Here is a 16776-nt window from a genome sequence, read left to right on the forward strand (position 1 = left end):
GCACCTCCACTAAGGAGGAAGTGCACACACTTCTGATTATCTTTTTGGCATGTCATGCTAGAGCCTTATTCAGACAGGATAGGGCGCATTGTGCCTTTACCTTAAAAATCTACATATACCAAAAGAGTTACTACAACACTCCAAATCTAACCAGTGCTGTGTGTGAGCCACATGTATGACACTTATTCATATAAACATGGTTGCCCAAAAGGCAACCATGCATGATCCAGACAGTATGTTTAAGGGGCTGCTAATTGAAGGGACAAATCTTTGGCTGGGATTAATTAGCACATCTCAGCCTGCAACAACCCAGGGCCCATCAGCAGGGGACGAGAGCACATCCATGCCTTGTAATTTTGGTTTTCAATTCAGACATCTTTGCTCCTTACAGTATCTACTAAATATAAAGAATCAGGGTGAGCTATTTTTACCTGATATACCTTGCTGCATTTTAAATAATCAGGAAGGAAAAATGCAGACTTTTTTTTTTTTTTTTTTTTTAAATGACTCTTGATTGGCAGAGTCATAGAATCACATGGGTCGGGTTGGAAGGGACCTCAAAGACCATCCAATTCTAACCCCCTGCTGTGGGCTGGTTGCCACCCACCAAATCAGGCTGCCCAGGGCTCCATCCTGGTCTCCAATTGTACTAGCTCCAGTTCCAATTGTACTCCACATGCATGCTCTAAGCAGTACATTCAATGCAGCCAAAGAAAAGCACATCTGTTCCCACCCCTCCAAGAAAAAGCTGAACACAGAAGGCAGGTCTTCAGAGCTCTGGGGATTTAAACATAATCTTTACTCCCCACATTTTAACAGATATGCAAACCACAACTTACTCCACTTTGAAGTAATAAGATTAGAGGAGGCTCAGCTAAGTCCTTACTTTCCTAGCCAGTCAGTACAAAGTCTGGCTTAGTCTTTCTCCAGTTTGTTTTGAAGCTCACTGCACTTTCCCCCCCCCCCACAAAAAGCAAGTACTTCAATACTGTGCTTTCCAACAAACAACAGCTGAGATGCTGTGAAACAGAGCCCTTGCTGTAATAAACACGTTCACATGAAGAGTAGAGGAAAATAAATTGCATTGCAGAACAGATTGTGGATACTGTTTTTCAAAAGACTTTGCAAATAACAAGTTACACTGTGTTTTAAAGTTAATAAAGATAGATAAGTCCTTTTCTAGTTTCCTTATTTTTAAATTAAAAAAGTAGAAAATAAAGATAAAAGACACACAATAATAAGCAGCACATGCGTATAACACTAAGAGTGAAGTAACTAATTTTTTTCTTCATATGTATTTTAAAAAGGTATAATGAGCAGCTCTGATCTTCAAAGGGAATGAATTCCGCTATTTGCATGTCAGCAAACTTCAAAAGACTAGAGCAAGTTAAAAGAAAATTAAGGAAGTTGCAGAAGCAATCCATAATTGTGAGCTGCAAGCTGGAAGGGAGACTTCATTTAATTTGATATTTGCTCATTAAATGGACAATAATACAAAAACTTTCAGTGCCCTGGGGGGATTGCAGGGTTGGATGCCAGGCACATTTCCTGCCTTGTAGAACTTGATGTGGCCACAGTGAGAACAAAATATTCAGAGGCCGGTTGTGAATTTACTTATTTAGCTAAACAGGAGAAAAAAAAGAAGAGAAAGCTGTGTGTGGATGGGCAGGGAGTAACACAGGGCTTTGTTGGACTGGGTTTCCCCAAGGAACAAGTAAGCTGAGAAGTGGCTCTAATTTGATCTCTCCTCCTGGGAAAAGCAAATTCAAACTCTTGCTGTCCTTTACTCACTGCAGAACACAAACTGCATGTCGATCCCAAGCCCCAGGAGAACATTTTGGGTGCAAACTAATGAGCAGCAAAACCACAGCCCAGGGCTTCATAAGACTATTGACTTAAATACCTAAACAGAATGCACCTTACCCAAAATTAATTAAGAGGTAGGGAATGTTCTCTGCTTGATCTAATAAGGTATAAAGGATGTGTGCATGTATGTGCAAATGTGAAGGGGTGAGTGGGTGAGGGAAAGGATGGGTGTGCATGGCAATGTATCCAAACACCAACATCCAAAATAGAGGGTTGTTTTATACCAGCAGTAAAAGAGAATGACCGCACAGTCAGCACAAACATTGCAGTCAGGTAGTGAGTGAGAGTTAACATTTGGGAATTCTGAGTAAAGATTATCCAGCAACATAAAAAGGTTGCTACGCAAACGGGCAGAAACCTTTAAAGCATAAGTGAAAAATGTCCAGAGAAGAATTAAGGTCAATCCAACCAGGTATCAACATGAGACAATGAGTTAAAAATAGCTGTATACTTTAAACAGAAGTTTAAATACAGTGTCAAAATCTTCCATCAGTAAACTAAAAGAAGTTTTGTACGAGCTTTAGTTGTCATTAGTATTTCCTTTAAATTTGCACCAGTAACAACTGGTAACATCTGCCTCGTGCTTCCACCATCTATCAGTTCTACCCCTGTTCGACAGAAATACATTTTCACAACATTTAACTTCAAAACAACAGCTTGTTTTTCTCAACAGATATTTTGGATGTAGTGATTTTGACAGTAATGACATAAAGAATTTATACTCTGAAATGCAAACTTCCCTGCAGTGCTCAATAACAAAGTCTATTTTCTAGCTTTTAGAAAATAAGTTCACAAATGAGTGAATCTGCTGCAGCTCTTTAGTTACAATATTTGTAGGCCTCCTTATTTTCACTATGTGTACATCAAGAGCAAACCTTAGGAGGACAAATGCTCAGTGATAACTCTGAAGCTAGAATTTTGTTGGTTTTTTTTTTCCAGTCTATTGGAGCACAAAGAGAGCACAGACTGTAAAGTATATATTGGAGAGTTGCACAAGACTCTCCAAAGTAATTTTGGTTGTGCTTTTTTTTTGTTATAAGTTCTGAACCTTCCATTTTGAAACCGTAAGTCTCAGTCCTACTGAAATCATTAAGCCGCCTCTACAAGAGAAAAGAGGTGAAGGAGAGAAGCACTGAGATGAAAAGCCCAATCAGGTGACCTTACCAGGAGTTCTATCTGCTCACTGACTGTAAAGTCCCATGAAGAATGTAGTTCTCCTCATTGCAGGTTCCCGGAACTGGAGCATAAACACTTTAACTCCCAGTGCACCACATGATGTTATGATGTGGAATACCAGTAACCAAAAACCATCAAACCATGAAACAAGGGAGCAAATTACTCCTTCAAAATACAACAGCGGCAAACGATACACATTCACAACCAAGCCCCTTAGTTCTGCATAACAGAACATAATGTTGTTTTTTCAATAAATTGTTGACTTTGAAATCATGTAATATCAAATAGGAAGGTTTTGATGGTAAGACACTCTAAGATCTAAGAAAAGATAACCTACTGAAGGTGGCTTTATGGTTTTCAAGGGGTAGAAACCAACCCAACATTCGATTTGGTTTGTCACACCTGTTTCCCCTACAAATCTTGCATGAAGTACTATTTTCTCCTTCCACATAGAGAATAAATAGTAATCTGATGAGGGGTAGGACTGATAGCTCTTGCTAAGTTTCTAAGTTTGATATTCTAAAAATAAACCAAAATTACTAACAGCAATCATAAAAATATGTATAAATAATAAAGCATTTCAAAATAAGACTTGACAAAAGCTCTTCAGCAGTTTTAGCAAAGACAGAGGAAGACACAGAGCACACAACTCCAAAAATGCCATGATAAATCTCTGACAGAGCTAAAATCTCCCAACCAGACTCCTGGATTCTGTTCTGATGTTTTCAAGAAAAATCTCCAGGAGGAGAAACATAAAAAACCCTACAATGAAAAACACAGATGGGTCTGGCATCGTTCAGTAGGGAAACAGTGTAAGCATTTCTGTTTGTAGTGTAGAGCAATGGTGAGCAACATGCCTGGATGTTCAAACGACTGCAAAGGAAATGATCTTCATTTATTTTGTGTTAGCGAAATGTATGATTTGCAATAAGGACAGTTGCAGTGCCATGCTGAAATGTAGTCGGTTCTCCATTCTGTGTCTCAGAATTACTTTCTAACAGGACAGTTAGGAGAAAAAGACTCTTGCTTTTTCCCCAAAGCTGTTTGTGCCTGTAACAAACAATTCTGCCATCAGTGAAATGCGATTAAAATTAAGTCACTTGTAGAGCCCAATATGCTTAATCGATCTTTTTGGGGTATTCTTTTTCTTCTTTGTTACTTCTCCAGGCTTCATTCAGCAATAAATTGGCTGTAGAATTCAAGCTGCTAAAAGCTTTTCAGGAATCTTTAGCATTGCAACCATGCTGCCTTCACCAGAGCTCCAAATCTATAAATCTGAGGAAACAGGAAGGTTATGCTAAGAACAACTTCAGAGCCATAACCCTATCTTATACCTCAAAACATGTCTCCTACCACCACATGGATGGTTGACATTGCTGGCAGGCAGTTTTCTACTAATAGTGATATCACAAAGACTTCAGGAAGCATATAGAAGGGGACCTCCTAGCCTCTTGTTTTCCTATATGCTTTTCTATATGTTAATACCTTTACATATTTTTGCAGTAAACAGCAAAGCCACTGACATTGCAATCAAAACTAACAGCTGAGACTTCATTCACCAGCAAGCCTAGACACACACACAAAGTTGGAAGACAACTGTGCAACAACCACTTCATTTTCCAGCTGTCAAGGACATTATAAACAGAGCAAATAGTTTATAAAAACAAGAATAGCACACTATTGGCTTTCTCTTTGCGGTTAAATTAGGTTACACACTTCACCCATTGTCCAGATAACATTCTCTTTGATTCCAAACAGTACACTAAAAGATATTCTAAAACGTTAGCACAGCAAAATTTATTTTCTCACCACTGTACATTAAGTTGAATACACCCTTTATCTCATCATAAGAGCCAGTATTAGTTACTCAGTGCCCCAAAAAGCTATACAAATTCAGTCTCACTCCTTCAAAATGGATCAGGAAGAAATAACCAAATAAAAATAAAAGCAATAACAAAAACATTAAGGGATGCTTCAATGATCCAGGTTACCTGCTTGCTTCCTTCTAGCTATATGAATTCATCTGAGGAAAAAACATACATAACGATGTCACTTCAAATTGTGACTCAGAAAGGATAGATCGTCCTCTAGGTGGGTCACTACGTCAAAATGCACTGTCAAATGGCACAACCTCATGTTCCTAATTCACAAAGGACTACTTCCTTGTTCAAAACAAAAAGTGGCATAAACCCATTTATAATTAAGTTGCTGGCAGTTCCTAAAATGGCTTTCCTAGAGAATAATGAGATAGACCGATGGGGTAAGAAAAATGATAAGTGACTGTGCAATATAACACATAATGAATAGTTGCTCTGTCCCTGGCAGGAAACCACAGTACCAGATAACCCTATCATGCCATGTCATTTATAGCAAGTCATAAATTAAAAGAAATGTTTATTGTGAAAGCTACTGTCACTAAAAGGAAGAACAGCGTAATGCCACACTTCTTTCCAGGATTGCAAACCAAGGCCAAAATCCTTCCAAATGTGAATGATCTCAATCCATTCACTCCAGCTGAGTCTTACTTGCATCTATCAGCAGGAAAAATCATAAGCTACTTCTGTTTTAATTAAATTAAGTATTGATTCTTCAAAATTGTTAAATTAAATAGCTTTTAGTTAGCAATGCCTCCCTGCAAAGGACAATCTAAGAAAAGAAAAAGAAAAAAAAGAAAGCTGATTCTATGTTCTACGTATAAGTCAATGGCAGTAAACAGGATAGACATTAGGGAGATGAAAAAAATTGTTTTGGATTTAAAAGGCGAGAAAAATATCTATCTTCTACTATAATTGCCTTGCATGACATGCAAAAATTACAACGATCAGTTACAGCCGACACAAAAACATCTAGAAAGTACTTCCAAATAAAATGGTACTTATAGAATCATAGTGTCACCGAGGTTGAAAAAGACTTCTAAGATCCCAAGTCCAACTCCAATCCATCCCCCACCACATTCATTGACCACATCTCTCAATGTGACATTCCCCACAGTTCTTGAACACTACCTCCCTAGGCAGCCTGTGCCACTGCATCACATCTTTCTGAGAAGAAATATTTCTTAATATCCACCCTAAACCTCCCCTGACTCAATTTAATCACTACCCATGTTTTACTTATCTTTAGCTGCTCATAATTTAAGTGGAATCAGAGACTCAGGTTTGGCTTAATTTAGGAGAAAACAAGTACCAACACACCATGTTCAGTGTAGAGGTAATCATTAAGACAGCCAAATTTTTAACCCTATTTAGAAAAGTGTGACAAACGCTGTACAGTGAATGTCTGAGCACAGTTTTTGTATTATTTCCATTCTTTCTTTGAATCCCTATGTCTTTCCTGACAAACTTCTTTATTTCAGAAGCATACGCATACATATAAATGTTTATTTGTAGACATACACAACTGTATATATCCTGGAAGGAGTGGGGCATGGACCCAAGATTCAGTCCAACCAGGACTGAATTCTCTTGCATATTGTATTCTTGCTGTTCCACCCTGTTTCAGTCACTACTAATATTCCTCAGGTTTACTTGCATGAACCCAAATTACACCCCACTCCATACTCATGTTTAGTACCTTCAGTTCTCCTACTGCTCTGGCCAGTAGTACAAGCTGCAGATCTCTATCACAGCTGATGCTCACCTTTCTCTATGAAAACATAGAACAGCTGTATTCATGTCTCACACACGTTCAATAAAAAAATACTAGAAAAGCAGACCCTGTAGAGTATTTTAAATAATTTTAGTGTCACAAAGATCGTATTTATGAAGTGGGAAGAATATGAACAAACATGGGTACTTCTTTCCAGCCACCAGTGCACTCCTGAATGAATGACTTTCTATCAAGTGAATAAAACATAAGCATATTTTCTGAAGGCCAAATATTCTTCCAGAAGCACTAGCTTGGACAGAGAACATTGAAATCATTTATTTATTCTTCCATAGCAAAATTGCATGGAATACTACAAACTACTCCTGACTTGAATGGGAGCTACTCATATCCATGCATTTCCTGCGAGCCAGACCATGATTTATGATTTCACATCACTCATCAGTTATTTCCCTCTTGTATTCATTTAATTATATCATATTAATAAGCCTTGACTTTTAGACAGAAGCTCCACGAGGTATATTCTCAACGTGATATACATGTAAATCCCCACAGCACCGTCAGTAGTTAGGCACACACAGAGAACTGATCACAGCCTTAGATTTTAGGCTGCTGCTGTCTTTCTTTTGGGTTTTTCTTCTTGTTATTTCAATGCATGTGACAGCTGTTACTCCTTTGGCTTTAAATCCATCCTAGAAATATTATTAAGCTTATACATAATGGAATTCTATTCTAGAAAAATGCAGATTTTAGGCACTGCACGATGAGATAATAAATAACCTCAAAATACAGCTAAAGACATTAGAGAAGCAGGTCACGGAGATTTGGTTTCCTTGGGAGCTTCTGAACACCACAAAGATGTAAGCAGTTACTGGCAGCACAAAACTGCAAACATCAGATGTATCTACAAAGGTCTCTGAAAGGTCTCTACAAACCTAAGACTTTTTGCCACTACAGAACATCTCTAGTTTTATGGCAAGACTGAGGTAGGAAGTAGAATACTTCCTGCACAACAGTTCCACATTGAGTGAATACTCCTTTAGACAAATATTAGTTTATTCTGGAGTTACTTGCAAATTCTGAATTTCATTTACTACCATTTTCACTATATTTTTTTTCTAAAATGGTTTTATAAAGCACAAACAGAAATTCCATCCCAGAATGCTCACATGAGTAATAATTTAGTTTCTTCTGCAGAATTTAATAATAGATCAGAAATGCCAAAATAACAAGCTGAAGATTAGATATGGGTTACCTATTTTCTTCCCCACCTGTGCAGTTTTCAGGTTTCTATATACTCAGAAATACCTCAAAATAGTCTCCTAAAATGCATCCATATTGGACAACTTTGTTAGCTAGGTGGTGGTGAATATGACTCTTTCCTTTGACAGCCTCATAAGTACTCAGTATGAAAGCAACTGACCTCTCTTCTTATGCTTCGCATGCATTTAAGTCTGGAAAGAGAGGTTTGTATAAGGGATTTCTTAGGGAAAAAAAAACAATAATACTGTCCAGTGAAAGTCATCATCACCAGGACAACAGTTCTCACATCAACCTGTGAGCTGTGACTGTAGGTTCCCCTTCTTCACTAGACTTACAAAACTTTGTACCAAATTAAGAAACTGTCAAGATATCTGTGTTCCTAAATGTTAATTATCTTGCTTGATTAAAAATGAAAAAATAACAAATCTGAGGGTTCAAGCATAGTAAAATGTAACTTTTCTTCTGCGTTATTTGATTACTATTGAGATTAGCAATAAAATGCCAGCATCTTTGCAACTATGTGCCCTACTCCAATGAATGCTGAAATATCAAGTGATGCTTCTGTGCTAGTGATCAATGTTCCCATAGGAAAAATGGCATTTTCTGAAACACTAGAATATGAAGTTTCTAGAAATGGAAAGCATTAAAATTTATCTACACCCATCTCAAGTTAGACATTCAATTGGTATCACTCCTCGTAACTCTTTTACAATCAGCACACCCTGATCCCATTTCATGTCAGTTGAAAATCTAGATGTGAGATAGAATGGTAACAAATATTTAAGCATCAAATCCTGAATTTATGTCTTTTATTGTAGATCAGGCCCTGGGGAAACAACCTGATCTAGCTGTGCATATCCCTGCTCACTGCAGGGAAGTTGAACTAGATGACCTTTAAAGCTCCTTTTCAACTCCAAGAACTCTATGATTCAAAAGGGCTGACTTCTGACATATAGTTGGAAGTTATATATACCTTGTTCTAAGTCCCCTGAGTTAGATAATTCTCAGAGGTTTAAGGAACATTTGATCTGTTTGTTGGTGATTTTTTCGCTTCTTACACCCAACACATAATTAGAATGATAACACAGCCATGGTGTGATGACAGTAATAATCTGTTAGAACAACACAGACATTACATGATACACTAATACATTTATAAATCAGAGACCAGCTACTAAAAACAAATTGCTAGAAGGTACTTGATCTTTGTAGACTTTAAGACCCTAGAAGTCCGCAGCTGGGCCAATTACCGAAATAACACCAAGAGGGTGAGTGGTAAAATGGCGATTTCTTAAAGCAAACACACACTTATATAACCTACGCCCTTCGTGTACGCCTCTCTTGTACGCATCATCGATCCTTCCAGAAATTAGGGAGGGCCTGTCGCGTGACAGCCCGATATCCCCGTATTTCGCCTAATACAACATCTCCCCCTCCCCATGCTAAGAAAACTTAACCCGTTACAATACGCAACACTATAAACCTAATCAATGCTTAAAGCTTATCCTGCATTCTATGGTATTCTATACTCTAATGGAAATACCTAAAGAAACTCTATTGAATTATCCGTCTTATTTGCTATACCTTAACATACTATGCATAACCTTAAAATACACTCTTACCATAACTAATATTATATAGTACTCTATATAAACCCTTAACTAAACCTTAACAAACTCTCTATAATATAATTAGTAGCATAAGGCACAACCATGTTATGAAAACACCACCACAACTGTGTGGAGCAAGTGACTGAATAGTCCTCTTGTTGTCAGGAACCTTTCGAGAAGCAATTCTCGTCCGCGATGTTTTCCATCCCTCTTCATTCTTCTTATGCCTGATGCATCTTCTCTGTATGGTGAACATCCCTCAAAGTCTTTCTGTCCATATCCTCGATAGCGTCCATCAGCTCATCAGCACACAGCAGCATGCACCATCATTGCATTAATGCGTACTCGATATGTAGTGACTAGGTAACTAGAATCTCAACCTATAGGATAAGAAGATCACACCTTAAGAGATAAGTGAAGTTGCAACCACAGATTGTGAATCTACTGTTGGCTGAGACCCAACAATTCTCAACTGAATCCCAAAGGTCCTTGCACTTGTTGTTCGAGCGATACTTATCACTGAGACCAACAGGAGCAGAACAACCTCAGGTACCAGATTCCCCATCGACTGCTCCTGTAAAGAAAGAACTCTTATCCCACTTCCCATAGTCAGTAAAGCGAGAAATGAAGCAGGACCCATTGTGAGTCCTAACGTGGCTGGGCAAACCAACCACAGCAACAGCGATTGTCCAATGGTATTGGACTGCGGTCGAGCCAGACCTGACATGCTGAGTGGCCATAATGACAATAGAGGAGGTACTCACAGCAATAACCCACCATTGGCAGGGAGACAAGCAAGGCTCCCAGGTGACATCCATTTGCCAGATCTGCAGCGATCCCAGGCCAATGACAGGTGTGCTGATAACTTTATCTGCTGTTGCATTACCTGTGGCAAAAGGCTTGGCACCCCAGAGTGATCACACACACGTAAGGGTGCAACAGGAGCTGTGCGGAAGACCAAGGCCTCTTCCAGAGTTCCAGCAGCCTCTGTACTTGAGAGACCCTCCTGGCCCATCCGGGCCAACTGCTTGACTGCAAAGATGGAATCTGCAACAATGTTAGAGGGTATCATTCGCCAGAGGTGCACTGCAGCTGTTACAGCCATCACCTCAAGCATCTGCACGCTGACCTTTCTGTTTGTGAAGACAGCAGCCTGCCAACTACTGTTGGAATCCTGCCAAATCATCGCCCTGAGACTAAGAGTCTCATGCTGCACAAGCGATCCTTCCATGCAGCTCTGTACGATCTTTTGCCAAACTGCAGGCCTTTCGTTAGACCGATTTTTGAGTTCTTCTGCATTGGATCCCTTTAGCTGACTATACAAGGGCTTCCTCAATCCTGAAGGCATTCCCAAAGCACTCCGAACCCACTGGAGGGTTCCTACCATATTCTGCACATCCCATAGTGTCTTTACATGTGGTTGAATATCAAGACCCACCAGCTGCATTATCTCAGGACTAAACTTATATCCCAAGCACTCTGCTCCAATCCTCCCCTGCATGACTATACCATGCACAGGGTGAAAGGAATCATCCTGCTCAGCTGCCAACACTCTCCCAAGCTCTGTCATCCACCCTTCTTTCCAGAGTGTGTATTGCACCCACTTGAGAATCACGCATGCGAGGCTTTCAGTGTCATGAGAGAGCACAGGGCCATGCACCGTCAAAGTTTCCGCTGTGTTTAAAGCTAGAGGCAAACGAAACTCTCGGCAGCAGCCAGCAGCCCGATGCCGGAAGGCGGAGCGGCTCCGCGCCGGCGACTCGAGCCCCTGTCCTCTGCATGACAGGCAGGCAGCAGGAGCCACAGCGAGCGAACAACTTGCAGCTGCGGGCCCTGTCGGTCCCCTTCGGACCTGGCTACTCCCCCCCCTGGGATAGCACCACGTTTGCGCTCCCCCCGGGTCTGGAACACGCCTACTTCTCCAACCACTTGAATTAACCGCGCGCCCGCACTCCCCGCCCCCCAGTGACAAAGGAGAGGGGTCGAGAGGGGATGCGGTCGCAAAACTCTCACTAGTCAGTGGGGTGCTTTTCTGATGGTCTAACACATACTTAATAATTTGCCCTGGGGTGGTCAAAGTCCCAGGCGCCGCTCTAATTATCTGTTGAATCTCCGGAAGCGATCTCTGCTTGAGGCAATCTATCACGACCAAGGACTGAACATCCTCGGGCAGGTCAGACCCCTCGACAGCACGAAGCAAACGATTAGCAAAATCAGAGAATGACTCAGAGGGCTCCTGTTTGATGTCAGTCCATGGGAGCACAGGCTCTGCGACCTTAGCCACTGTCCGCAGGGCTGTGAGGGCTGCAGTTGTAAGCGCAGCCAGCTCCCCTGCTCTAAGCGTCCTTGCCTGGCCATCAGGAGATCCCACCATACCATCTGCTAAACCCAGAAGGCGAGGGAGAGTGGTCCGGGTGACTCTAGCCCCTCGGCCCTCACCTTCACGTTCATTGGCTGGGTGGTCAGCATTGCGATTCGCCTCTGCCACCACAACCTGAAGCAATCTATTCCATTCATCATACCACAGAGTATACTGCACGGGTTCAAGAATGACCCGCATCAGGTTGGTCACATCATACGGTAAAAGACTTGAGGCCATAAGAGCCTCAGCAGCCGACATAGTCACCGGAGAACGCAGACCCTTGTTCTTAACTAATTCAGCAAGGCGAGTAATCGCCTTGGTATCCAGAGGGGTCCACGCTGAACCCTCCTGCTTTACAACTATCGGAAGGGCAAACGTTGTTGCCGGGTCGGCTGCCTGGAGATCTTCTGTCGCCCGAGCCCAATCAGTGAGTGTGGGCAGGCTCACGAGGGGGGGTGCTGTGGGGCCACATCCCCCCTGGGCGGGCTCTTGGGCTGCCCGCTTCAGATCACCACACCCACAGCCATGCTCACTATCTTGTGGGGCGGAGTGATCCGCCCCCTTTTGGGAGGGAACACTTTGGCAGGCAGAACCTGACGGTGGGGAGGTACCGCCCACCCGCTGCCCGCTGTTATCAGCTCCATTACTGACATCACCACATTCCTCAGGGGGCCGCCCTCCCCCTTCGTCCCTAAAAGGTTTCAAGGAAGGATATAGGTTCCGAGCAGGATAAGGAGGTGGGGGCTGGGTGTCGTCCTGGTCAGAGCGGTCTTGCGCAACTTCCTTCTGGATTGTTCTCGAAGGTGAAGCATTGGGTGGGATCGAGGGGGTCGGCGCCATCTTGGCCCCTTCCGAACCTGCAGAAGAGACAAGATTCCCCCCCGCCTCCAACCCCAATAGCTCCCTAGCACACTGGATTGCGAGTTTCTCCTCCCGAGCCGCTTTCAACGCCTCTAAGATAAATCCCCAGACCTTGAATTCCGACACCCTACGGATGGCTAGCGTTCGCTGAGATAACGCGGTCGTAATTCTATCCCAGTTGTCAGGGTTATATAAATCAGAGGGGGATACTAATAGTCCTTCTTTCTCCAGCAGCAAGAGGACTGCTGTAACCTCCTTCTTAGAAGGAGTTTGTTTTCCACAGTGAAGTTTACAGGCATGAAGAATTACCTTAATAACGGCTTCCATGTCGCCCCGGCCCACGTCTCCGGCCGCCCCCGGGCGCTTCCCAGACAGATCCTGGGGATTCTGAGCGCTCTCTGTCTCTCCCCCGACGAAGAATCTTGGCCACGATCTCTCCGTCCCGGGCTTCTACCACCCGCGGCAAAGGGAAATGAACCGCCGCCCGTGGTAGGATCCTTGCCGTTATGCTAACAGCTGCCCCCGTCTCTTCTAGGTTTTCTAAGTTTCCTTATCAGTCTACACTGTTATAAATCGCAGCTTATCACGTCGGTGGGTCACCATTTGTAGACTTTAAGACCCTAGAAGTCCGCAGCTGGGCCAATTACCGAAATAACACCAAGAGGGTGAGTGGTAAAATGGCGATTTCTTAAAGCAAACACACACTTATATAACCTACGCCCTTCGTGTACGCCTCTCTTGTACGCATCATCGATCCTTCCAGAAATTAGGGAGGGCCTGTCGCGTGACAGCCCGATATCCCCGTATTTCGCCTAATACAACAGATCTTCTTCACTAATAGCTTTTCAAGCTAAGTTTAATTAGAACAATGAAAGCTTTAACATGTGGGAAACAAAGGAAATAAATACCATAAACATAACACCAAGAGACAGGACATCCTACCAACCCTCAAGACTGTTCACTGTTACAGCCCTGTTAACACTCTCAAGAAATTAATCTTACCTAGAGGAAAGTTTTGCTAGAGTTTCTCGCTGTGATATTGCTGTTCCATAGAGACTTTTGGACAGTTGTCATCTGCTTTGTTTTGAACGGCCAGTACGTTTCATTGATCTGAATAGCACTTGCTCATTGAGATATTCTTTAAAAGAATTTATTAACACAAAACATTGGAAAGCTATTTGTTCTTTATTTTTCTAAGGATTTTTTCTAAGATTTCATGGAATAATTCTGCTATAAACTTTCAATTTCCTGTCCTTCTGCAGTCATCACCAAAAAAAGTCTGCCAGCACATAACAGCATTAATTTCATGATGTTGTTCATTTCTTAAACTCCTTCAAGTTTGATTCTCATCTGTTTTACTGATGGATTCCCTGCCAGTTTCAATACACTTGTTCATTCCTCCAAGGTAACTGCATGTCTTCTTGCACATTACTTTACACTGAATTAAAAATGACTCTAATCTGATGATAATTGAATAATGCAGCCTTCAAAACCATTCCAAATGCTTTGCTGATTGGCCACATCATTTAGCAGGAGGATTTAATTGTGAAAGATTTGCAATTTTACATAGATAGGAAAGTGTGTTTCAAAACTTTTGTGTTATCATGGAGCAAACCTGAAATAGTTCCCACGAAGTTAAAGAGGATTTATGCAATTGAAACTAAAAAGGCTATTATCTGCACATGTAAAATCTAAATTCAAACCTGTTTTCAGCCTCTTCAGTGATTGTCAAACACTCTAATTAAAAAATAAATAAATAAAAATCAGCATGCAGGGCTAACTATTCTTTGTTATTTTCAAATACTTGTTTTTTCTCCAACAGAATAAATGACCCTTTGGATCAGCTGAGCTTTGCCAGCAGTTTCTAATCAAGGGATAATTACTTCAAGGCATAACATGTTCAAACATCTTGACTTATAGAGCAGTTTGAGTTTACATAAAGATAACATTTTTCTAGCAAAAAAAGAAAATCAGGGTCTTTCATCTAGTTAATTAATTCTGTTCCGAAGGCAGTTTTTAAGGCTTTCATTCTCATGCTTGTATTGACCACTGTGTTAAACCTAAAGCACATCCCTCCAGCACTTGAAAGTAATGTAATAAATAAAACAGTATGAAAGCCAGCCATACCATGCATAAGCCCTCTATGTTCTAATTTGTACCACTGCCCCTTGCAGTACACATGGATGAGCGTTGATATGAAATATGTAATGAGTTATCATAATGTGATATATATATATATATATATATATATATATATATATGATGTAATGAGTTATCATAATGTGATAGCCCACTGAAATATAACCACAGGGGAATTACATGACCATTCTTATTTCCTTTGGAAAGAATGGAAGAAAATGTAAATCTCCTTAATGCTGACATGTCTAAATAGATCAATATATACAACAATTCACAGTAAATTCAGTGGCCACATCCAGCACAGCTGCATTTCAGACAGTCACATTTCACAGATACAAACTAAAGAGGTTCAGAATGCATCTTTAAAAAAAATGCATCCACAGAACTTAGTTCCAGTCCAAAAGGTTTAGGAATGAAAAATGTGAACCACAAGCCAGATTCTCAGCTGGCATTAGATCAGCAAAATCATCGGTGGAATATCTGGATCCAAGTATATTTATCACTGGTATTGTATATATCTTTGTGTGTGTGTATATATATATACATATATGGTTTGGACTAATAATGGAGAACTTAGATTAAACAGAGGTTTGAAGTGCTGACTCAACATATAGCCCCAGTGATGGAGTTATAGTGAATAATTTTAAAGAATAAATTACTATTGACTGACATTTAAATGTGTAATTGTGCATACTGATCATCTGCAGAATGAGAAATACAAAAGTATCTGGAAGAGCACAAAACATACATATTGGCAACATGTACAAAGACAGGCATTTAAGTGACTGAGCATGAACTCTATAATTGAGCAGTACACATCTAATTTCAAACACCTCCCTACAAGCACAGGCTGAGAGCTGGGGCTGTTCAGCCTGGAGAAGGCTCCATGCATACCTGAGAATGGTCTTTCAGTATCTAAAGGGGGGCTGTGGAAGAAAAGGACAAGTTAGCAGGGTCTGTGGTGATAGGACAAAGGGAAATGGTTTCAAACTAAAAGAGGAGAGATTCTGATTGGATGTAAGGAAAAAGTTCAGTCTTCTACCTTATCCTTATCAAAAAGCAAAGACTCTCGAGTCTGAAAGACATGCATAAGACTGGAGAAGGAACATTATTATTACTGTAGAAAATTTGAGGAAATTAAGGATTTACTTGATACAAGTCGATAAACAGATCTCTATAAACCTGGATTACTCTTAGTAGTCCCTTAGTAGGAATTAAAGCAAGATAAAGAACTGTCACAATGTTAATTCAGTGTACGTTGTGCACTAGGGAGCCTTTCAGAAATATCTGAGCTAGTACTAACATGCATTTTTATGCACACAGAAACACATTGAGCAGACACATAGCTTCTCTTTCCTGATGAATAAGATTCAAATATGCATCATATTTGTCTACCTTGTAGTTATAATTGGATAAGTAAACCCATATGACACAGGTCCTTTCCAAGAATAAACTTAGTATGATTATTTACTATCAACTTCATCAAGTACAAGGAAAATACAGTGTACTCTTGACTTATACTGATCCAACAGTCAGTTCTGCAATCAAGAAGTATGCATTGCATTGACTTTTTATTCATCAGCTATTCAGAAATGTTTGTAACCAGAAAAATCTAACTGCATGCTTTTAAGGCTTGACTGCCTTCTATTCCCTGAATACAAAATGCTCAGCAAAGCAAGTTACCAAGGCACTGGGTAGATGCCAGATTAGCAGACACTGTCATCCCAAGAGGCAGAGTCACCAAGAATTCTGGCTCATTAAACAAAGGTAACAACTAAAGTTTCACATGAGACATTCATCTGATGACATATAATGCAGATGCAGAACTTAGTGCTTGAGTGTCTTTCTGCTCTGTACCTTTTATAGCTGAATGAGGGGAAATCCTTAAGCATT

General features: G+C 40.8%; 1 protein-coding gene across 1 annotated transcript; it reads right to left on the reverse strand.

The window, feature by feature from the left end:
• Positions 1-9125: 9125 nt before the first annotated feature.
• LOC140254807 (uncharacterized) lies at positions 9126-13071 on the reverse strand. Its single transcript, XM_072341849.1, has 2 exons — positions 9579-13071; positions 9126-9515 (listed from the first exon to the last, which is right to left on the reverse strand). The coding sequence occupies exon 1, from the start codon at positions 13069-13071 to the stop codon at positions 10282-10284; it is 2790 nt and encodes a 929-aa protein (XP_072197950.1). The 3' UTR covers positions 9126-9515; positions 9579-10281.
• Between the last annotated feature and the right edge of the window lie 3705 nt (positions 13072-16776).

Source organism: Excalfactoria chinensis, chromosome 7 (genome assembly GCF_039878825.1).
Source record: "Excalfactoria chinensis isolate bCotChi1 chromosome 7, bCotChi1.hap2, whole genome shotgun sequence".
NCBI classification, from domain to species: domain Eukaryota; kingdom Metazoa; phylum Chordata; class Aves; order Galliformes; family Phasianidae; genus Excalfactoria; species Excalfactoria chinensis.

Excerpts from the sequence above, each read along its gene's own strand:
- LOC140254807 (XM_072341849.1), bottom strand. The coding sequence starts at position 13,071 with ATGGAAGCCGTTATTAAGGTAATTCTTCATGCCTGTAAACTTCACTGT.